Consider the following 23,936-nt stretch of genomic DNA (forward strand, 5'->3'; position numbering starts at 1 on the left):
CCAGGAAATCGGATACTAGCTAATCCTAGAAGGAAGAAACGGTTATTTACAACCTAGCTAGCAAATCAACAATTTATAAGCAAATAATAAAACAATGCAGTAGTATGACTGACTCTTCAGAGGGCAGATTGGATATAGCAGCAATCAGATGACCAGAACAGGCACAAGACTGAACGATAAAAATCGTTTTAGTTTTATTCTAAAACTACATACACACAGCTTATTTTAGAACAGATTGATTTGATAGAGAGTAGAGATGAAAAGAAACAGAATGTCTGGATATACAGTTCAAATACCGTTATTGGTAGTCCATGCGGCAATCGCAAGTCTTTGGCGTAAAGTCCAAGATGGCGGTTTTGGGCCCTTGTCCTGCGGGCTGGTCGATTTTATGTTATTTCGACGTCAGATGAAAGGTGAAGGACCTGGACCTTTGGGGTCATGTGAGTGTTGTTCCTCACTGTAGGTGGGGGGAGTTATGACACATACAAGTCCAGCCTTGTGCAATTTGAATAAGGCAGTGCCCCCTTAGGCAGGGAGAGGTTTTGGGCCAATTCATATTTTGCCCGCTCTCGGCATGCCCGTAGGTAATATCAAGAACCCGAATGAATATTCATAATCAGCGTAAGTGTGTGAATCTGCTAATGCCAAACACGAGGAGTCTGGCTCGCTAATAGCACTGTCCCCCCCTTTCACCTTACTGGCACTGGTTCCGAAAGATCCAGAGGGCTGAAAATCTCTCAGGACCAGTGTCATGTGGAATCTAATGAACTCCATGAATTTGAGCAAACTGCGATCTTAGGAACACCAGAAATATTACAAAACTGTGCCTATTTATTAAATATAGCTTCTAAGGTTTGTGGAATCTTTGGGTGTCCCCAGATGGCGTGATAAGGATCATTACTGTCTCCTTTCAACTCAGGCCACAAGGCAGCTACGTGTCGGACTCCTGCTGGGTCGGTGCCTAGCCGTCTACCAGTGGATGCCTAAATTGGTTCTGTCAGGCTGATATCTCACCTTCTTCTGATGGATGAGCTATATAACTACCCAGCAAGGCTTGGTGACAAATTCCACCCCGAGAAGCTATGTAATTAGAAGCTACCAGAGAGCCAAGGTTTGCTACATTTGACCAGGGAGAGGAACTGTTAAAGTGAACCTCCGGACTAAAAATCTACTCAGCAGCACTGAAAAGGCCTGGTGTTTCTTTCACAGTTTCACAGCATCAGAACTTTGTTTCTCTTATACAAGCCTCATTTTTAGCTGCACAGAAGAAAACTGCCCGGGCAGTTTTCCCCTTATGCTGTGCAAAGCATGATGGGATTTCTGATGTTGTTGTTCTCGTTCTGTTGTTTTGGTGCAATTTTTTTTTTTACATTTTGAATTTGACATTTGAAGCCTAGCGTGTGCAGCTGGGAGGGGTAATCAGGACACAGGACAGTTGGAACTGTGTCTCCTGCTCCCTGTCACCTCCTTTCAACCAAAAAAATGGCTGCCCCCATGACAAAGATGGCAGCCCCCATGAATCACAAACATTTGCCTGTTCTTTTAAAACAGGGTGGGTAAGAGATTATATTACCTATCTATTCTAACTAACATAACTAATGTAACTTAATAACAGTATGTTTGTTTAGGCTGAAGTTCCTCTTTAACCCCTGGCTTCCCTGATCTTGTAAACCAAGCCTTTCCCTATCTGCTGTCACTTTTTAATAGTGGCGACAGGGAATATTTTATAAGGCTCTAACTACTTATTTAGGACGAGTAAACGTTGATTCGTCAAACTGGGTGCTTAAGTTTACCAAAAAAGACCTCCCCTTAAAGTGTAACTGCTAGGCATAAAATCTAAAATAAATGATTTTATCTGGTAAACAAGTAATAACAATAACAATAATATTTATATAGCGCTTTTCTCCCTGGGGACTCAAAGCGCTGTGACCCTGCATTATGCAGTCTCAAAGGCTAGGGAAAAGAGGTGAGTTTTTAGCCTTTTTTTAAAGCTGTCCAGAGAAGGAGCCTCTCGTACTGATTGTGGAAGTGAGTTCCATAGAGTAGGGGCTGCATAGGAAAAGGCCCGAGCACCAAATGTTAAGTGTATCCTGGGAATAACCAGCTTCATCTTGTTGGCCCGAGCACCAAATGTTAAGTGTATCCTGGGAATAACCAGCTTCATCTTGTTGGCAGAGCGGAGGGTGCGTGGAGGGGCATAAAGTTCCAATAGATCCGCTATGTATTTGGGTCCCATGTGGTGTAGAGCCTTGAATGTCAGCAGGCAGATCTTAAAATTGATTCTCCATTTTACTGGCAACCAGTGAAGAGTTTGCAGTACTGGGGTGATGTGTGAGCTGCGGGGGGCATTGGCTAGGAGTCTGGCTGCAGCATTCTGTACTAGCTGTAATAAGGATGCTAACCAGGCAATCCAAAAGTTAAAAATCACTGTTAATTATCTGATCCATAAAACAACATTCCCCAGTTTCCCTGGCTCTTATTTGGTACTTTGCAGTTGCAGGGCATGCTGGGTTTTCATTTTCTCCCCCCCCCCTCAAGACTGGGAGGAGGGCCGGCAATGCATACATAATCAAGAAGAGGAGAGTAAGGGAGGAAATTACATCAGGGTTGGCTTCAAGCTAGACACAGTTAACCACTTCGCCATCCGGGTACAGTATATCTACGCTCCTTTGGACTTCAGTTCCCTGTCCGGAGCGTAGATATACACACCCCCTGCCACCACTTTCCGCGCTCCTGCACGCCGCCGGCCACTCGCCCGGAGATCAATGAATGGGAAAAACCATTCCCGTTCGTTGATCTCTGCCCCCCAGCAATGATCGGCTGCTTCTATGAGAAGCAGCGCGATCATTGTGAAAAAGTTTCCCAGCCTCCCTGAACATCCTGTAAGCGTACTTCCGACTTTGCTAGCTGCGTGTACAAGCTGATCGCCTCCGCGCCGATTCGCCGCTACCCACCGTTAGAGGGCCACCCCCCCAATCTCCGCCAGGCTGCACTAAGAGGTGGATCGGGACTCCCCCAGATGCCAAACATCCCGATCGTCGCCATGGCGACGGGGGAAGCCAAACAGGAAATCCCGTTCTGAACAGGATTTCCTGTTTGCTCTGATCACCGGAGGCGATTGGAAGTAGTAGGTGGATGCCGCTGTACAGTGGCTATCATGTAGCTAGAGCTAGGCTAGCTACATGATTTAAAAAAAAAAAAACATTTTTAAAGTGCTGCGCCGCCACCCTGGTGGTGTTAATAGACCGCCAGGGAGGTTAAGCAGCCACAAGTGTGGCATAGATTTTACTAATTACCAGTGCGGTTGATACAGGGATTTTATCTGATTGCCATTTGAAGTCAGGAAGGAACGTTTTTCTCTTTTAGGGCTAATTGCCCCAAGCCTTGTAAGGGGTTTTCACCTTCCTCTGGATGAACTGAGACATGTGAGGGTGCAGGCTAGGTTGTATCATATTTTCTGTTTGAACTCGATAATTGTATGTCCTTTTTCAACCCAAATTACTATTTAACATTAAAAGCTTACATTTCCCGGCATGCATTGCTGTGGTGGAGCATGCACAACATCACATCCATCAGGGACTTCGAGCACAGGGACAGACAAGATGGAGACCTGCATATAGACAGGGGTATTATGGAGCATCCCCCATAGGAATTTTAAATGCTTGCTGTCCCCCTAAAAGCTCACACTATTAACAAAGCTTCCTTTGGGGAGGCTTGTGTGATAGGTTTATAAAATGTGGCGCTCATATTCCTTTAACTATTAATACTCTGAGACAACATTGAATCTGGTTGACAGATTTCCTGCAGGCAGTTTTGCCCTTTTGTAACTGTCTCTAACACACACAAAACTGTTTTTAAATAAAATGACAAAACCTATGTCTTTTTTTTTTTATTAGTATTTTTTTTTTTACCATGCAGATTCAAACTGAATGTTATGAATTGTTTGTACATGGGAGACATTACAAATTCCAACCTTGGTCTCTTGCTCTTATTTATTGTATTTATAAAACACTGACCTATTACATGGACACGTCACTGGACAATAAATAGGGATACAAACAATGTAAACATGGGTTGACAGAGAGGTAGCACACAGGATACACAACATAGCACAAGGTTATACATGCAAACAGGGTATACGATGCAATATAACAGAGACCCAGCAATTCAAGTTCGAGTTAGTCCATGGGAAGGGTGTCATAGCTGGGGTTGCAAGATCATGGAAGACACACTAAGGGGGGAGGGGGGAGACAGTGCTAAAGGCTTGCAATCTAAAGGATGGGAGAGGGATACATAAGGTAAAGCTGTGGAAAAGGTGCTCAGCCGAGAGAGTTAGTGTGGAAGATGGTGGAAAGGCCATTTTAAAGAAGTGTGTTTTGAGGACTTGCTTGACGGTCTTGAAGGAAGGGGTGAGTATGAGGGGCTGGGTGGGAGGGAGGACTTTCATAGGGTGGGGCGGCTCTTGAGAAGTCCTATAGGCGTCCATGGGGTGGTCAGGCGGAGATCCTTAAAGGACCAGAGGGGGCAGACAGGTACATATCTGCGGACGAGCTCAGAGATGTAGGTTGGGCAGATTTGTAGGCCAGGCATATAATCTTGATCTGAAGCAGATAGGGAGCCAGTGTAGGGCTTCACAGAGGGGAGAAGTGGAAGCAGAGCAGTGGGAAAAATGGATGAGTCTAGCTCAGGGCTGGGCAAACTTTTAAGTGGCCAGCAAGGCCGCATTCCTTGAATTCCAAAGCCCCTTCCACACTGCAGAGTCGCAAGTGGGCAGTTACGGGGTATTTGAAACGTACCTGATCGCCAATTCCCACATCACGTCTCTGTGGCAACAGGGTGTCATATGATGGGATGTCTGGATGTTCCAGCTTATTAAACGCTGGCAGCCAGTGTGTAATAGGCCTGAATGTTTCGCCTTGTGGCCACGGAGACGCGACGTCTGGTGAGTTTCAAATCCCCTGTAACCGCCTGCTCGGGACTCTACAGCGAGGTAGGGAGAGGATTCCGGCAGGCTGGAGTAACAGCATATGTGGGCCGGATTCAGCCTGCGGGTCATAGTTTGCCCAGCGCTGGTCTAGCTGCTCCATTCATGACTGATTGAAGGGGGTGCATAGCATTTCAAGGAGAGGCCGAAACAGTAGGGCATTACAATAGTCAAGGCGGGAGATGAGGACACTGATAAGAAGCTTGGTAGTGTCTGGGGTCAGGTATTTTGGAGATGTTGCAAATGGAAAAATTGCAGGCTCTGGTAACATTTTGGATGTGGGGACTGAAGGAGAGAGCAGAGTCTAGAGTGACGCCCAGGCAGCGGGCCTGGGAGGTAGGACGGATGGTAGTGCTGTTGATCATGAACTGAATATCCAGGAGGGGTGGTGCAGCATGGGACGGGAAAGTGAGGAGCTCAGTTTTATCCTAGTTAAACTTCAGGAACCTAGCTGACATCCAGGAGGAGATACTGGAGAAACAGAAGGAGATGGTGGAGAGCCAGAAGGAGATAGTGCAGGTCCATGGTGGAGGGGGAGAGATCAGGGTGTGGAGATAGATGTGTGAGTATCATCGCTATATAGGTGGTATTTGAAGCCCAGGGAGGAGATTACTTTGCCGAAGGAGGAGGTGTAAATTGAGAACAGTAGAGGGGCACAGAAGAGAGCCCTGGGGGACTCTGACCAAGAGGGGGGTGGGAGTTGAGGAGGAACCATTAAAAGAGGTTGTAAAGAGGCGAACAGAGAGGTTTGAGGCGACCCAGGCTAAGGCACTGTCACAGATCCCTAAGGGTGCCAGCAAAGAGAAGTATTGTGGGGGAAGGGTCAGAAGGGACGGGGTCGAGGGGAGGGGAGATGGCAGGGGAAGAGGCAAGCAATAGCTTCACTTTAATGGTTGCAGGAGTAAAGGAGGGGGATGTATTGGATCAGTCTGTATGGAGAAGGTGAGTTAGAGCGGGAGGCCTGGGAGGAGGATGGGGGTTAGAGAGCAGGGCATAGTAGTGGCCTGGGGGAGGGGGGGATTGAGTAATGTAGGAGGGAGATTTAACTTCGGATAGCTACAATTGTACCAGTAAAGTTGGGTGGCAAAGTCATTGGCTGAGATGAAGGACATATGGGGGGGGGGGGGGGTCCTTGAGTACTGAGTTAAAGGTGGTGAAGAGATGTTGAGTGATGGAGGCTTGAGTTCTGAACAGGGCTGAAAAATACTTTTGTTTAGCTTCTGACAGGGCAGTGTGGAAAAGTAGCAGCTTAGCCTTATAATCCATAAAATAAGAATTGAGATGCAATTTCCTTCATTTCTGTGGCCCATGTCCCTTTCTTGAGTTTGTGTGGGTGGTGTGCCAGGACTTGGGGCGGTTGCGGTAAAACGTTAGGGCCCGTTCTCACCTGACCGGGAATCGCGCGATTCCCACTCACGGCAAACCGCTAGCGGTTCTGCAAGAACCGCTACACAATGTAGCGAGTGGCAGTGTTCTCACCCCCGTGGTTGCGGTTAGCGATAACCGCAACCGCGCTGTATGCAGCGGTTTGCCGGCGACGAGCGTTCCGCGATTAGCGATCGTGATTAGCGTGCAAAGCACGCTAGTCGCGATCGCTCCAAAACCGCCTCAGTGTCCAGTGATTTTTCCGCGCTAGTCGCGGAAAAATCACTCCCGCAAAACGTTCTGCGATTTTAGGTGTGGACGGGCCCTAAGGGGGACAGCTTCATCTAAGGCTGATGAGAGGGCCATATTATATTGTGCTGCTGCTTGATTTGAGCATGACAGGGTGGGGGAGTGTGGAGGAGAGGGAGAGGAGGGGGCCTGCTAGCATGGTTGGGTTCAGATTGCGCAGATCTCTTTGCCATCGACCAGCCTGGTTGGGGGGGGTGGAAGGGGGGGTGAAGGTGGAGCATGGGTAGAGATTACCTTTCCAGCTTTTTGCAGTGCATAAGGTGTTCAATTAGCACTAAGGTTAGCCACACATCCTTGTGCCTTTTCCAGCGGCTCCATGGGAAAAACATACATCTGTATACACCTACCTGGAGCCAGGGATCTGTGCTCAAAGCTTGCGGGTAGTGCATAATGACATCATGCCATGAAAAGATGTGCAGGGGTGTAGTCTACCCAGTCTTTAAAGAAGTCGGGGACATTACACTGATGGTAGTAAGTTAGAAAGGTAATGTTTCCTATCATAAATGTAGATACTAAGAGGGGGGGACTCGTAAACTGCAATATTTCCACAGACGAACTATCGTGTTTCAGTATAGAGCTGCTTTGAGAAATATATGGAGGTTCCCATTGATGTCAGTCATTGCAAACAAATGTAGATATTGTTGCATCTTTTCTCAGACTTGATCTCTAGTTGTTCTAGGTTTGGTGACTCAGAATAGTGCCAGAGAAAGTCTTAACATATTCTTTACATGTTACTCTGGAGCAGTGACCGCCATAGGACTTCCTGTTTTGCAAAAAGATAACCGTTTAGATAACAGTTAACACCTGAACTGGATGTCCAACAGCCAGCCCGAGTGGACAGTAGTATTCACTCAGATGGTCCATTATGGTCTGTTTTGGGGCCCAGAGCAGAAGCGTTTCCACTATAGGTTTCTATGGAAAATGCATCTCTTTGTCAGGTCAAGAGACCACATACCGCTGACTGCGACTAATACTACAGATTTTGTGAACATTGTGAACTGGCATTTGTGAATGTATTTTATTAATAACTTAGGATGTTGTTTCCAATCCAGTAAAACTGACAAAAAAAGTTTGCATGCTGGTGTGTTTCAAGCCGTACAGTCAGTCACCAGTGAAGACTCCTGACATAAGCAAGTTAGTATCTTTCTTTAGAACTCACAGCTAGAATTCCAGAGTTCCCATTTTATAGGCTGCTTACAAAAGGAACTCGCATCACATAGCAGAAACTCCTACCCATCTTTCTTAACAAGCAAACCACTAAACGGGCCCATACGCTGGTCGATTTCAGCCATCGATTGATCGATTCTATAGAAGCAGAAATAGATTCTTTCAAATCAGCAAATCGATCGATTTTGATCTATCTGACAGGATGGAAGATCTAGGGAAATAATTGTCCCAGGTAATTTCAATGTGTTAGATTCTAGGCAAAGACAATCAAGTACAATCATCTTAACCAAGTTTTCTTTGTGTGTATGAAGGTGGTGTTTTGAACAATAAAATAAGAGCCCTGAACAGTCTGCTAGGAAGTGCCTGTTTGAACCTGAGTTACACATAGATGTAAAATTAATAACCAGCTTTCATATCTCCACTCAAAAACTAGTTAAAAATTTGCCAAGTAAAAAGAAAAATGCTGGGGCAGAATAGTTGTGATGTCAAGCTTTACCACTTTAAAGCATTAAAAATTCAGATTTACACGTAATGGGTTTCCTAGAAAACTAGAAAAATCTCTGGTAGGTTCAGTTTGACTAATATTATTCTGGTTAGCCTTTGCAACCAATTATCCTATTAAAATATGATCTTGACATGAAAAATAGCATTATGGGTGTTCCTTATAAAGCATGTTAGCAGATCCCTAGCCCTGTCTAATATTATCCTTGAATGTTTAGGAAAAACTCTTTGCTTCCTGGTTTATGGTACTACAGTAGGGAGTTGGTTTGTAAACCAGGCATTTAATTACCTACGGGGTGCTGCTCCATAGCCCCCCTCCTATATAAACACCTTCATTTTTTATCCCCCATGCTGCAGAGCTGCAAGTTCCTGCAGTTTTGTCCTAGGTCCCTGGCCACTAGGGATGATCAATGAGATGCAAATTGTTCAGAACTTTTGCAAATTTTTATGCAAATGTATGCAGTTTTAAAATGGACCAATTAATTTAAACCCAGTTTTAAATTGATTGGCCCATTTTCAAGCTGCATACATTTGCATAACAATTTGCATAAATGTACATCAACGCGAAACAATTTGCATATCTGTGACTACTGACCACATGCAATGCATGCTGGGAGATGGTGTGTTCACATTGCCTGGCTGGAAGAGGCAACCAATGAGCTGCATCTCTGGCATGTTTCGCGGTGGCCGTGGAGACAGGATATTACTGCGGAAATCTTAACCTGTAGCATAGGGGATTAGAAAATGAGGCATCCATATAGACAAAGAGGACAGTGGAGGAGCCCACTAGGTAAGTAAATGCCTGCTGCACCCGCAAAGCGGACATAATTTCTGAACCTCCCGGGGGGGGGGGGGGGGGGGGGGGGTTTGTTTGACACTTTTTTGAAGCTAGGAGCACACAGCTGCTCAGTTGCCTTTGAAGTAAATGTGAGTTTTTTAAACAAAAAGTGACTTACTGTCCCTCTCTGTCCTTCCGTTCCAGCACTGTGTACTCCCGAAGCTCGCCACACTGCGCTTGGGCTTTGGTCGGAAAAAGCCTTTGCTATTGGGCCCATGCTACCGTGCAGTAGCACGGACCCAACTAAGATTGGCCTTTTCCACCGTAGCCCGAGCAGGTTCATGCTAATATGCATGGTCAAGCCATTGACAGAGCCTGTTGACTGTTTCACGGAGCACAAATTGGGCATTCTTGTTCCCTACAAGTTTCTACTAATGTTCCTGACTTTTTAGACCAGGCATGGGCAAACTCAGCCCTCCAGCTGTTACGGAACTACAAGTCCCACAATGCATTGCAGGAGTCTGACAGCCACAGTCATGACTCATAAAGGCAAATGCATTGTGGGACTTGTAGTTCCGTAACAGCTGGAGGGCCGAGTTTGCCCCATGCCTGCTTTAGACCCTTTAGCTGTGTTGCTTTTTATACAACAGTAACTTTTTCATTACACTTTTTATTTCAGGACATTTATTTTTCATTTTTAACCCTTCCTACCGGTTATTTTCACATAAGTCCTACAGTTACAGAATCCATAAAATGTATTTTTGGTCCATTCCCAGTTAAAATGATACCACATAAGCCTTTTTTCACTACTAAATGGATATGTGGCAAACCATTATCCCCATTCTGCAGGTCTGCACTGATTAGATGTGATTACTAGGACAGCAGTTCAGGAGCCCCAGTGCTGTACAGATGCATCGCTTGGCACAGCAGAGCAATGAATCTGTAGAGGATCGATCGATTGATCGCTACAGGCAGAAGTCATTAAAGGTGTATAAACATGTGTAGATATTATAGGGGTTAACTGGCTAGGTAGGGGTTAAAACTTAACTGGATAATAAAATTACTTTTTTACTTTTTCTTTTTTTAAAGAAAATTTTACTTGAAAAACTTAAGTTAACTCAGGGTAAAGTGGATAACTACCACTATCTTTTCTCAGGAAGACTTCTGGGAGCTGGAAGAAGACCCAGGTTTGTAACTGGGCAATTTTTTATACAGCTCAAGTTTTCTTTTAAGCAGCTTTGCTGAGCAGAAGGACAATCAAAAGTAATAACCCCTTGACATTTTCAGTTCTAAAATGTTGTTGGCTGCCTTTGCTCTGCCCGATAAGCCCAATCGATACAATTCGATTACGATTCTATTTACGGTCCGATTAAATCCGACATGTCCGATCGGGATTCAATTCGCTTTGCCATTGTTTTGCAATGGCAAATCAAATTGAATCGAATCCTGATCGGACATGTCGGATTTAATCGGATCGTGAATAGAATCGTAATCGAATCGTACAAAGAATCGTATCGTGTAGATTGGGCTTTACCTTCTATTTACAGTCAGGAATCCAGATTGAATTGGACAAGCTTTTCAGCTCATTTGCATAGATAACAGCTTAAGTTTCAAAAGCAATCACCAGTATCCTTTCAGATCCCACCAACTGTTCTCAGCTGGCTGCATTCTTTGTAGAATGACCCAAATATCCGAATATAGTATTTCCCTACTTCTGAAAAAAAATAGCAAAGATGTGTGACCACTTCATTATGGAGGTCAAGACAAGCCTTTCTCTAAAAACCAAGATCTACTGTATATGAGGGCTGTTTCACACTGTAAACACTTTTCTAAGCACCATTGATTTGAAAAGTGCTTGCTAATGTAATGCCATGTGTGACTTTTTAAAAAAAATTACATTGCTCAAGTGAGAACACACACATAAGGGTTGATTCCTAAAGCATTACTGCATTCAATTATGCAAAAAACAGCAGATTTTTACCGAGCACTTAGGAAAATGTTAATTCATAAAGGCTGTTACCGCATGAAAAGCTGAAATTACCGAGCAGTGAGGTAAATTACCGACTTGTGCAGTAAATACCTCAACACATGTCAGTAAATGTCAATTCATAAAGCCTACAACATGCGATAGAGCCACGAAAAAATACCTTCTGCTTTGAAGTGGTGAAAAGAATGTGGAGTCTGTGTGAGGAGACTGCGCTGGGAGCCATGACTCTTCTCCATCTACATGCACGGTCTTGGTAACTTAATCAGCTCATTTGGTTTCCAATACCACCTATATGCAGACGATACACAACTGTACCTCTCGGCCCCAGACCTTAACTCCCTCCTCACACGGGTTCCCGACTGCCTGTCCGCTATTTCCTCTTTCATGTCCTCTCGCTTCTTAAAACTTAATATGAATAAAACTGAACTAATAGTCTTTCCACCATCTCTGTCCACCCCTTTGCCTGATATGACAATAAATGTTAACACGTCTATAACATCAGTTCCCAAAGCACGGTGCTTGGGGGTAATATTGATTCTTCTCTCTCATTTACTCCTCACATTAACTCCCTAACCAGCTCCTGCCATTTCCAACTGAAAAACATAGCACGTATCCGACCTTTTCTCTCCCATGACACAACCAAAATGTTAGTACATGCTCTTATTATATCTCGATTGGACTATTGCAATATATTGCTTGGTGGACTTCCAACTAACCGACTAGCACCGCTCAATTCTGTACTGAACTCTGCTGCTCGACTCATCTCTCCTCTCGCTCTTCCTCTGCTGACCCTCTCTGTCAAGCTCTTCACTGGCTACCAATTAATGAGAGGATTCAGTTCAAACTCTTAACCCTAACCTACAAAGCTCTCCACAATCTCTCTCCCCTGTACATCTCCTCACTAGTCTCCAGATACCAACCCAACCGCAATCTCAGATCTGCACACAAGCTTCTTCTATCCTCTTCTACAATTACCTCCTCACATTCACGTGTACGAGACTTCTCACGTGCCTCACCCCTCCTCTGGAATGCCCTTCCACAACACATCAGCCACTCTTCCACCTTTGAAATCTTTAAACGCTCCCTCAAAACCCACCTTTTCCGACAAGCATATTCTCTAGCTTAGGCCATGCACCCACTAAATAACCTAATTACGCACTGCCTGTACATATACTGTATACATCCCCACCTCTTGTTTCCACCCCATTCCTTTAGATTGTAAGCTCGCAAGGGCAGGGCTCTCACCCTTTTGTGTCATGGACTGTTATTAATTTAATTGCTTGCACACTGTTAGACATTTATACATTTTAGTCATCATGTTAAATCAAATTGTAATCAGCAGTGCTGTATCTTGTATCAGTGTTCATATTTGATGTATATTCTTGTCTGTATCATTATGTATCCCTTGTTTGTTTTCTTACATTGTACAGCGCCACGGAATATGTTGGCGCTTTATAAATAAATAATAATAATAAGCAGAAGCAGGAAGAATGTGACTGACAGGAGCAGGGGACCAATAGAAACAGCCCCTGTTCTCCTGCAAATCTGAATGATGGAATCTGATAGGACTCGCAGCCTTCTTAGGCAGGACAAGCTTTTAAACCCCCCAGGCAGCAGGAGAGTGATCGGAACAAACAGGCTTCCCCTAAATACAGTAGCAGTGTTCTCCCCAGAAATTTTCTCCAGACGGGTGGCATGAAAAAGTAGCCGGGTGGGGCGAGATGAGAATGCAGGTCCAGTGCTTCTGTGAGCAACTCTGCTTACAGCATAGGAGGAGGTGAGCCGATGACAGCCGGGTGGTCACCAAAACTAGCCGGGTGGAGCACCCGGCTAAAAGAGCCTGGGGAGAACACTGCAGTAGCAAGAAACAATGTGTGAACCCTTTGGAATTATATGGATTTCTGCACAAATTCATCATAAAATGAGATCTGATCTTCATCTAAGTCACAACAATAGACAATCACAGTCTGCTTAAACTAATACCACACAAATAATTAAATGTCTCCATGTTTTTATTGAATACACCATGTAAACATTCCCAGTGCCGGTGGAAAAAGTATGTGAAGCCCCAGACTAATGACATCTCCAAGAGCTACTTGGAGTGAGGTGTTAGCCAGCTGGAGTCCAATCAATGAGATGACATTGGAGGTGATGGTTACAGCTGCTCTGCTATAAAAAAACACACACCAGTTTTGGGTTTGCTTTTCCCAAGAAGCATTGCCTGATGTGAACGATGCCTCACACAAAAGAGCTCTCAGAATGCCTACAATTAAGAATTGTTGACTTGCATAAATCTTGAAAGTATAAAAGTATCTCCAAAAGCTGTTCATCAGTTCACAGTAAGGGCTCGTTTCCACTAGTGCGGCGTCACTAAGCAAGTGGGCGGGATCGCAGGCGAATCCCATGAGCCGTGCCATGCACGGCTATGGGATTCGCAGCCTCTGCCGCGAATTCTGCGGGGGGTTCCAGCCGAATCGCTCCCGCAAGCGATTCGGCCGCGGCGCCGTTATCTCTTATGGCAGAGTTTCCCCGTGCGAATCATGTGCGGGGAAACTCTGCGGAATCGTGACGGAAACCGCGATAGTAAAAAACGGGCCTCAAGACAAATTGTCTATAAATGGAGAAAGTTCAGCACTGCTGCTTCTCTAGGAGTGGCCGTCCTGTAAAGATGACTGCAAGAGCACAGCGCAGAATGCTCAATGAGGTGAAGAAGAATCCTGGAGTGTCTGCTAAAGACTTACAAAAGTCTCTGGCTTATGCTAACATCCCTGTTAGCGAATGTAAGATATGTAAAACATTAAAGAGAATCTGTGTTGTTAAAATCGCACAAAAGTAAACATACCAGTGCGTTAGGGGACATCTCCTATTACCCTCTGACACAATTTTGCCGCTCCTCGCCGCATTAAAAGTGGTTAAAAACAGTTTTAAAAAGTTTGTTTATAAACAAACAAAATGGCCACCAAAACAGGAAGTAGATTGATGTACAGTATGTCCACATATAGAAAATACATCCATACACAAGCAGGCTGTATACAGCCTTCCTTTTGAATCTCAAGAGATCATTTGTGTGTTTCTTTCCCCCTGTTCTCATGCACTGAAGTTTCAGGCTGCTTGTTTCTTCCTGCAAACAGCTTTGCCCTTGTCTGTAATTCTTCAGTATGTGAAAGCCCAGCCAGCTCAGAGGACGATTTATCCAGCTTGTAAAAGATAAGAGAGAAGAGAGAAGCTGCTCTAATCCTAAATAACACACAGGCAGTGTGCATAGAGGGGCCTGGAAGGGGGAGTTCATAGCAGAACCACAACACTGAAGAACTTGGCAGCCTTCCAGACACAGGCCGACAAGTCTGACAGGGGAAAGATACATTGATTTATTACAGAGACAGTGATAGTATAAAGTGCTGCAGTAAGCCAGAACACATTAGAATAGCTTTTTGAACTTGTAGGATGATAAAAAACAGGATGCAATTTTTGTTACGGAGTCTCTTTAAACAAGATAGGAGTTCATGGGAGGATACTACAGAGTGAGCCAAACCCGTCCAAAAAAACATTGCAGTGCCTTTAAAGTTTGCAAAAGAGCACCTAGATGTTCCACAGCAGTACTGGCAAAATATTCTGTGGACAAATTAAACCAAAGTTGAGTTCTTTGGAAGAAACAAACACTATGTGTGGAGAAAATGAGGCACAGCACACCAACATCAAAACATCATCCCAACTGTGAAGTATGGTGGTGGGGGCATCATGGTTTGGGGCTGCTTTGCTGCGTCAGGGCCTGGATGGATTGCTATCATCCAAGGGAAAATTAATTCCAAAGTTTAGTAAGACATTTTGCAGGAGAACTTAAGCCATCTTAAGCTGAAGCTCAGCAGAAGATGGGTGTTGCAACAGGACAACGACTTAAAGCATAGAAGTAAATCAACAGAATGGCTTTAACAGAAGAAAATATGCCTTTCGGAGTGGCCCAGTCAGAATCCTGACCTCAGCCTAATTGAGATGCAATGGCATGACCTCAAGAAAGCGATTTACACCAGACATCCCAAGAATATTGCTGAACTGAAACCGTTTTGTAGAGCGGAATGGTCAAAAATTACTTCTGACAGTTGTACACATCTGATCTGCAACTACAGACAACATTTGGTTTAAGTTGTTGCTGCCACAGGAGATTCAACAAGTTAATAAATCCAAGAGTTCACATACTTATTCCACCTGTACTGTGAATGTTTACATGGTGTGTTCAATAAAAACATGGAAACATTTAATTACTGGCATTTGTGTGGTATTAGTTTAAGTAGCCTGTGATTGTCTATTGTTGTGACTTAGATGAAGATCAGATCACATTTTATGACCAATTTGTGCAGAAATCCATCTAATTCCAAAGGGTCCACATACTTTTTATTGCTTAACCTCTTGGGTTCCTGTTTGAAGATGTGTAGGAACTGGTGGGGAAAATCACCTAAGCATAGAAGTTCTTCTAAGCTCTGGCAATTCAATAGAATGTTAAGGAGACTCTGAAGTCTCCAGAAAACACAGTTTTTATTTTACAATGTTGTTAGGCATGAATGCCCCCTCTGAAACGCTGCATCCCGTGGCTGAAGTCTCGGCTAATCCCCCCCCGGGATCCCCTGGGGAAGATTATGGGCAGCGCTTCCGCATACAGGCAGAGCTTTGAGTTGTAGCTCTGCCTCTTCTCTGTCAATCTGAATGGATCGCCACCTCTCCACGCCCCTCTCAGTCTTCTTTCACTGAGAGGGGCGGGGGAGAGGCGGCAATCCGCACAGATTGACGCGCATGGAGGCAGAACTACAGCGCTAAGCTCTGCCTCCCCTGGGCAGCAAAATCCACGACCAGAAAAGTCATGGATTTTTGCCCTGTGGTTTTGGGGGGATTAATTGAGATTTCAGCCACGGGATGCAGTGTTTTAGAGGGGGGCATTCATACCTAACAATGTAAAATAAAAACTGCATTTTCTGGAGGCTTCAGAGTCTCTTTAACCACTTGCCGACCGCCCACTACACAGAGGCGGCCGGCAAGTGGATCCCGCAAGGACCGCCGCGGCGGTCCTTGTACGGGCATGGGCGGAGCGATCAAGTCATTCGTGGCGCGATCCTCCGCCGAGGACTGGCTCCGCCCACCTCACGCTGTAACCCGCCGGCCGTTCGGAAGCGCCGGCGGGTTACTAGCACCCGGATCGCCGCATACAAAGTGTATAATACACTTTGTAATGTATGCAAAGTGTATTATACAGGCTGCCTCCTGCCCTGCTGGTCCCAGTGTCCGAGGGACCACCAGGGCAGGCTGCAGCCACCCTAGTCTACACCCAAGCACACCGATTTCCCCCCCCCCCTGCCCCCTGATCGCCCACAGCACCCCTCAGACCCCCCCTGCCCACCCCCCAGACCACTGTTTGCACCCAATCACCCCCCTAATCACCCATCAATCACTCCCTGTCACTATCTGTAAACACTATTTTTTTTTTGCCCTAAACTGCCCCCTGCTCCATCCTGATCACCCCCCCCCCCCTCAGATTCTCCCCAGACACCCCCCCCCCCCCCCCTGTGTACTGTATGCATCTATCCCCCTGATCACCCGTCAATCACCCCCTGTCACTGCCACCCATCAATCAGCCCCTAACCTGCCCCTTGCAGGCAATCTGATCACCCACCCACATCAATAGAGTGTGCGGACCTTTTCGATTTTTTGCTTTCAGTCTTCAATGGTTCAGCACCTCCACAGTGGTGTGCGATTCTCCCTTTGATTACACACCAATAGATCGGCCACAGATCCGACGTCAGATCACCTCCCAAGTGCAGTGTTTACATCTGTTCTCTACTCTAAACACCCACTAATTACCCATCAATCACCCATCAATCACCACATGTCACTGTTACCCATCAGATCAGACACTAATCTGCCCCTTGTGGGCACCCAATCACCCGCCTACACGCTCAGATTGCCCTCAGACCCCCCCTTATCAATTCGCCAGTGCAATATTTACATCTGTTCTTCCCTGTAATAACCCGCTGATCACCTGTCAATCACCCATCAATCACCCCCTGTCACTGCCACCCATCAATCACCCCCTGTCACTGCCACCCATCAATCAGCCCCTAACCTGCCCCTTGCGGGCAATCTGATCACCCACCCACACCAATAGATCGCCCGCAGATCCGACGTCAGATCACCTCCCAAATGCATTGTTTACATCTGTTCTCTACCCTAAACACCCACTAATTACCCATCAATCACCCCCTGTCACTGCTACCCATCAGATTAGACCCCTATCTGCCCCTAGGGCACTCAATCACCTGCCCACACCCTCAGAACGCCCTCAGACCCCAGCCCTGATCACCTCGCCAGTGCATTGCTTGCATCTATTCCCCCCTCTAATCACACCTTGAGACACCCATCAATCACCTCCTGTCACCCCCTAGCACACCTACCCATCAGATCAGGCCCTAATTTGCCCCGTGTGGGCTCCTGATCACTCGGCCAAACCCTCAGATCCCCCTCAGACCCCCTTCCGATCACCTCCCCAGTGCATTGATTGCATCTATTTTCCCCTCTAACCACCCCCTGAGACACCCATCAATCACCTCCTGTCACCCCCCTAGCACTCCTATCCATCAGATCAGGCCCAATACAACCTGTCATCTAAAAGGCCATCCTGCTTATGACCGGTTCCACAAAATTCGCCCCCTCATAGACCACCTGTAATCAAAATTTGCAGATGCTTATACCCCTGAACAGTCATTTTGAGACATTTGGTTTCCAGACTACTCACGGTTTTGGGCCCGTAAAAAAAGGGCAGTATAGGAACCCCACAAGTGACCCCATTTTAGAAAAGACACCCCAAGGTATTCTGTTAGGTGTATGACGAGTTCATAGAAGATTTTATTTTTTGTCAAGTTAGCGGAAATTGATTTTTATTGTTTTTTTTTCACAAAGTGTCATTTTTCACTAACTTGTGACAAAAAATAAAATCTTCTATGAACTCGCCATACACCTAACGGAATACCTTGGGGTGTCTTCTTTCTAAAATGGGGTCACTTGTGGGGTTCCTATACTGCCCTGGCATTTTAGGGGCCCTAAAACGTGAGGAGTAGTCTAGAAAACAAATGCCTCAAAATGACCTGTGAATAGGACGTTGGGTCCCTTAGCGCACCTAGGCTGCAAAAAAGTGTCACATGTGGTACCGCCGTACTCAGGAAAAGTAGTATAATGTGTTTTGGGGTGTATTTTTACACATACCCATGCTGAGTGGGAGAAATCTCTCTGTAAATGGACAATTGTGTGTAAAAAAAAAATCAAACAATTGTCATTTACAGAGATATTTCTCCCACCCAGCATGGGTATGTGTAAAAAATACACCCCAAAACACATTATACTACTTCTCCTGAGTACGGAAATACCACATGTGTGGCACTTTTTTGCAACCTAACTGCGCTAAGGGGCCCAAAGTCCAATGAGCACCTTTAGGCTTTACAGGGGTGCTTACAATTAGGCACCCCCCAAAATGCCAGGACAGTAAACACACCCCACAAATTACCCCATTTTGGAAAGTAGACACTTCAAGGTATTCAGAGAGGAGCATAGTGAGTCCGTGGCAGATTTCATTTTTTTTTTGTTGCAAGTTAGCAGAAATGGAAACTTTTTTTTTTTCTTTTTTGTCACAAAGTGTCATTTTCCGCTAACTTGTGACAAAAAATAAAATCTTCTATGAACTCACCATGCCTCTCAGTGAATACTTTGGGATGTCTTCTTTCCAAAATGGGGTCATTTGGGGGGTATTTATACTATCCTGGAATTCTAGCCCCTCATGAAACATGACAGGTGGTCAGAAAAGTCATAGATGCTTCAAAATGGGAAAAATCACTTTTTGCACCATAGTTTGTAAACGCTATAACTTTTACCCAAACCAATCAATATAGGCTGAATGGGTTTTTTTTTTTAATTAAAAACATGTTTGTCCACATTTTTCGTGCTGCATGTATACAGAAATTTTACTTTATTTGAAAAATGTCAGCACAGAAAGTAAAAAAAAAAAACATTTTTTTGACAAAATTCATGTCGTCTTTGATGAATATAATAAAAAGTAAAAATCGCAGCAGCAATCAAATAGCACCAAAAGAAAGCTTTATTAGTGACAAGAAAAGGAGCCAAAATTCATTTAGGTGGTAGGTTGTATGAGCGAGCAATAAACCGTGAAAGCTGCTGTGGTCTGAATGGAAAAAAAGGGTCTGGTCCTTAAGGGGGGTAAAGCCCACGGTCCTCAAGTGGTTAAGAAAGACTAATAGACCGATTCAGAGCAAGCAGAGGCAGTATAACAAAACATGCACATCTAAAGGGGTGTTGGGATGCCTCCCAATGCTCTCACTGCCAGGGCTGTGGAGTCGGTACAAAAATCTTCCGACTCCAACTCCGACTCCTCAGTTTATGAAACCACGACTCCGACTCCGGGTAACCAAAATGGCCTCGACTCCGACTCCTTAGTCTAATATTTAACAGGGGTGTGCATTTTGTACAAAAATCACCCGACCCCGACTCCTCAGTTTATGAAACCACAACTCCAGCTCTGACTCCACAGCCCTGCTCACTGCACGGAACAGCTTGTATCAACACAGAGACACTCCACACTGCTCTGCTGTTACCGCAAAGGTTTTTGTCAGTGTGTTTTGGTAATTTATCGAACTTCTAATATTTTTATGAATTGGCACACAAAAGTCTAAAATACCGAATGTGGTATTTTTCCCTACCATTTTTTTTTTTTTTTGCAAAGCCTTTTATGAATCCACCCCATAACATCGCATGCACTTAGAAAGTGCGCTTGTAGACAGCAGACTAAGCAGTAGCAGCTAAAAAGATTGCTGGTGCTATATGCATGTGTTGTATGTATTTTGCTATTGGTAAATTGTATTTTGCTATTTTTAAATAATTAGTAACATGGAAATGAGCCTCATATGTTTATTTCAGCTTAGAATGCGGTCACAAACGTAGCCAATTATAGTATGAACTTAAAGGCAGGGCTGTGGAGTTGGAGTCGGGGCAATTTTGGGCACCCGGAGTCGGAGTCGTTGATTTCATAAACTGAGGAGTTGGAGTCGGGAGTCGGATGATTTTTGTACAAAATCCACAGCCCTGTTAAGTATTAGACTAAGGAGTCGGAGTCAAGGAGTCGGGGCAATTTTGGGCAACCGGAGTTGGAGTCGGAGTCGTGGTTTCATAAACTGAGTCTGAGTTGGAGTCGGAAGATTTTTGTACCAACTCCACAGCCCTGCTTAAAGGGTTATTAAAGTCAAAATAAAAAATCAATTCAATTTACCTGAGGCTTCTTGCAGGACCCTGGTGTTGGTGTGCTGTGCCCACGACGTCTGTGCAAGTCCCTATGGTCCCCATGAGCCACTCGCACCCTGATTGCACTCCCGCTGCTGGGAGTGCAATGCACATGCGCTGTAGAGACTTTCACGTACTTCCCATGCTCAAAATGATTGCGGCTGGAACGCGGTGGGGAGGCGGCGTGGCTGGCCAGCTTTTCAGGGGGTCGCTGCTGCTTGCCGGAAGAGTCCTGATGGACGTCGTGGGCACAGGATGACTCCAGGGGCTGCCAGACGCTCCAGGTAAGTTAAACTGATTTTTAATTTTGATCCTAGATCTCCTTTAAAGGGACACTTAACTGAAGTCCTCCTGCTCCTTCGCCATGATTCAGCACTCTGCCATTCCTTTTTTTTTTTTCGAATTTTTCTTTCTTACCGGAGAATACCTGATATTGGCAGAAAGCTTTTGCTTTACAGTTTCCATGTAGAGGATGTCAGGAGTTTTTAAATAAAGAACTATGCTTTATTTTTTTTCTAGAAAATTCTACAAACAACTCCACAGGGCAGTCCCGGGCAGTAATAGCAGCAGCCGCCAGGAGGAGGGACAACAGCCACAACGAGTATTATTACGAAGAGGCTGAGCATGAACGGAGAGTGCGGAAACGGAGAGCAAGGTTTGTCTAGAGTACTTTTGATGTTTTTTCATGAGGCTGGTGAACTCCTGGTGAATTTGTAATTCTTTCTAATGTTGATCTGGAAGATCTAGGACCCTATTTAATTCACTTTCTATTGGGTTCTCTCACAGGAGATGTTTTCACACTTTATAAAATACATTTTGGGGCCTGTTTCCACTAGCCGGATGTGATTCAATCGCATCCAGCCGTGGGTGTCTTCCAGTTGTCTTCCGGAACTCTGGATGTGGCTGTCTCGGAGTGCTTAGGGGAATCGGATGCATGCTGCGGAAATCTGCAGCATGCCATCAATAATTTCACCAGATTGCATCGCATTGTGAATGACTATTGGCATGCAATGGAAACTACTGCATTGGCTTCAGTTTTGAAGCAATGTGAATTCGCAGCTAGTGGAAACAGGCCCTTAAAGGACTACTGTAGGGGGAAAATGAGTTGAACGTCAGACGTCCTGTGTCCGCGCAGCCAATCACTGATGCTCCGAGCCCAGCCTCTGGTTCACTTCTGGAATTTCTGACTTTAAAGTCAGAAAACCACTGTGCCTGCACGGCTGTGTCCTCGATCCCGCTGACGTCACCAGGAGCATACTGTGCAGGCACAGACCATACTGGGCCTGCTAATACACTCCTGGTGACGTCAGCGGGAGGGAGGGCAAGGCTGCGCAGACACAGTGGTTTTACGACTTTTAAAGTCACAAATTCCGGAAGTGAACCAGTGGCGGGGCCTGGAGCAATTGGTGAGTAGCTGCATGGGCACAGGACGACTGTGGGGGAACATTAGAAGTCCCGGGTAAGTTCAACAGATGAAAATTCAGTAAAAAAAAAAAATGAATTGAAAGTTAATTAAAAGGAGCCCCTAGACTTTTACCTCCTATATATCATATTTTTCGGACCATAAGACGCACCTAGGTTTAGAGGACAAAACCGGGGGGGGGGGGGGGGGTCGGTGTTGAATACTAATCCTGGTACGTCCATGGTGCAGGGGCAGCTTGTGGATCCTCCTTTTCCCCCAATTATTCCCACTTTTAACTTTTATGTCCCCTGTCATTTTCTGTCCCACAGTGTCATCCTCTGTACACCTCTGTTTCCTTGCATCCTCCTTGGTCATTGTTGTGTCCACCTCTGTCCCCTTGTGTCCTCTTTTGACCTTTTTGTCCCCTGTCCACCTCTGTTCCCCTGTCCTGCTTTGCCCACCTCTGTCCCCTTGTGTCCTCCTTTTTCCTTGCTGTATACCCTTGTGTTTCCCAGTGTCCAACTCTGTCCTTTCTGTGTCTCCTGTGCTGGAATCACTCGCCCTCGGTCCTGGGACCTTCAGCGTCCCTAAATAACTTCAGAGGCTGCATTCAGATCTCTGTAGCCTGATAGGTGGGGTGCACTTTCAATCACGGCTGCTTCTGTGCTGTAGCGTGATTTGCGCCATCTTGCACCAGTCACAATGAATCACATGGGCCTACACTGCTCCAATAGATGCCAACAGCACCTCGGGTTGGCTCATGCTTGTGGAAGCGCTGTAGCATGATTGGCTCCGCCCTGCACCAAGCACATTGAATTGCGAGCCTGCACTGCTTCAACAGATGCTTACAGCACCTCAGGCCAGCTCATTTCACGTCTCTTGTATTGGATAGGGCAACGGATGTTGCATGGAGCCAGGATGGAGGGCACCAGAACGGATCATGGCTGGAGCCTCAGGAGAAGACGGGACACGGGGACTATACGGGACACATTTGGACTATAAGACCCACTGAATTTCTCCCCCCATTTTTGGGTGAGAAAAAGTGCATCTTTTAGTCCGAAATATACGGTAGATGGAGAGTGCTTACTTACCTACTTACTTATGATTAGTGTATTTACTACTCTGCACTATCTGTCAACATTTTTTTCACAGCTCCAGGTGGCACTGGTGATTACTGGGGAGAACACTGGAGATTGGCTGCTTTGTAGCCAAACACCAGATAGTGGCGAAAGCGGAGGTGAAGTTTGGCGTAAGTAGGAGCGTATGTGGGGTGTAGGTTAGTGCTAGGAATAGATGAGCAGGGATGTAGCAATAGGGGTTACAGAGGGGATTTGGACCAGAGGGGCCTCGAAGGACCCTCCCTCAACTATAGTATTAGCTCTGTATCGGTCCTGTGCTCATAATAATCACTTCTATAGATACTTTGATTAGTGGTAATCATTAACTGTTCCCCATCCCCTTCTTGCACCTCTGACACTGTGGTTGCTATTGGCAGGTTTTGGTGCGCCGTGTCAATTGTTATGTATAGAGTGTTTGGTGGGCCCCATTGAAAAACTTGCATCGGGGCCCACAGCTCCTTAGCAAACGCCACTGTAGATCAGGGGTGGTTAGTGTGAGAATAGGCTGATACTAGAATATCGGTAACATTACCAATATTCTATTATCACCTGCTATTGATAGTAGAAATTCGGTAACATTACCGCTATTCTACTATCTACATTATCCACACCCAAATTAACATGCCACACTTTTAAACGTGCTGTTTGGCTGCTGAGTCTAGAGCAGTGGTGTCAAACTCAAATACAAAGTGGGCCAAAATTGAACACTTGGACCTAGTCACGGGCCAAACGCAATGTCTATTCTCCACCTTATAAAGTTCTCTGGTGTCTAATGCCCCCCCCCCCCCTCCAACCCCTATACAGTTCCCTAGTGTCTAGTGGTCCTCCCCCTCTATACAGTTCCCTGTGTCTAGTGGCCACCACCCTCCCCTATACAGTTCCCTGGTGTCTAGTGGTCCTCCCCCTCTTTACAGTTCCCTGTGTCTAGTGGCCCCCACCCTCCCCTATACAGTTCCCTGGTGTCTAGTGGTCCTCCCCCTCTATACAGTTCCCTTTGT

General features: G+C 45.6%; 1 protein-coding gene across 1 annotated transcript in view; it reads left to right on the forward strand.

Moving 5' to 3' along the window:
- Positions 1 to 23,936, forward strand: part of VANGL2 (VANGL planar cell polarity protein 2) — a 251,628-nt gene that overhangs the window by 150,213 nt on the left and 77,479 nt on the right. Inside the window, exon 5 of the mRNA XM_068254933.1 lies at positions 20,938 to 21,073. Coding sequence (XP_068111034.1) covers positions 20,938 to 21,073 — 136 coding nt within the window. The remainder of the gene's footprint in view (positions 1 to 20,937; positions 21,074 to 23,936) is intronic.

Source organism: Hyperolius riggenbachi, chromosome 9, assembly GCF_040937935.1.
Source record: "Hyperolius riggenbachi isolate aHypRig1 chromosome 9, aHypRig1.pri, whole genome shotgun sequence".
NCBI lineage: Eukaryota > Metazoa > Chordata > Amphibia > Anura > Hyperoliidae > Hyperolius > Hyperolius riggenbachi.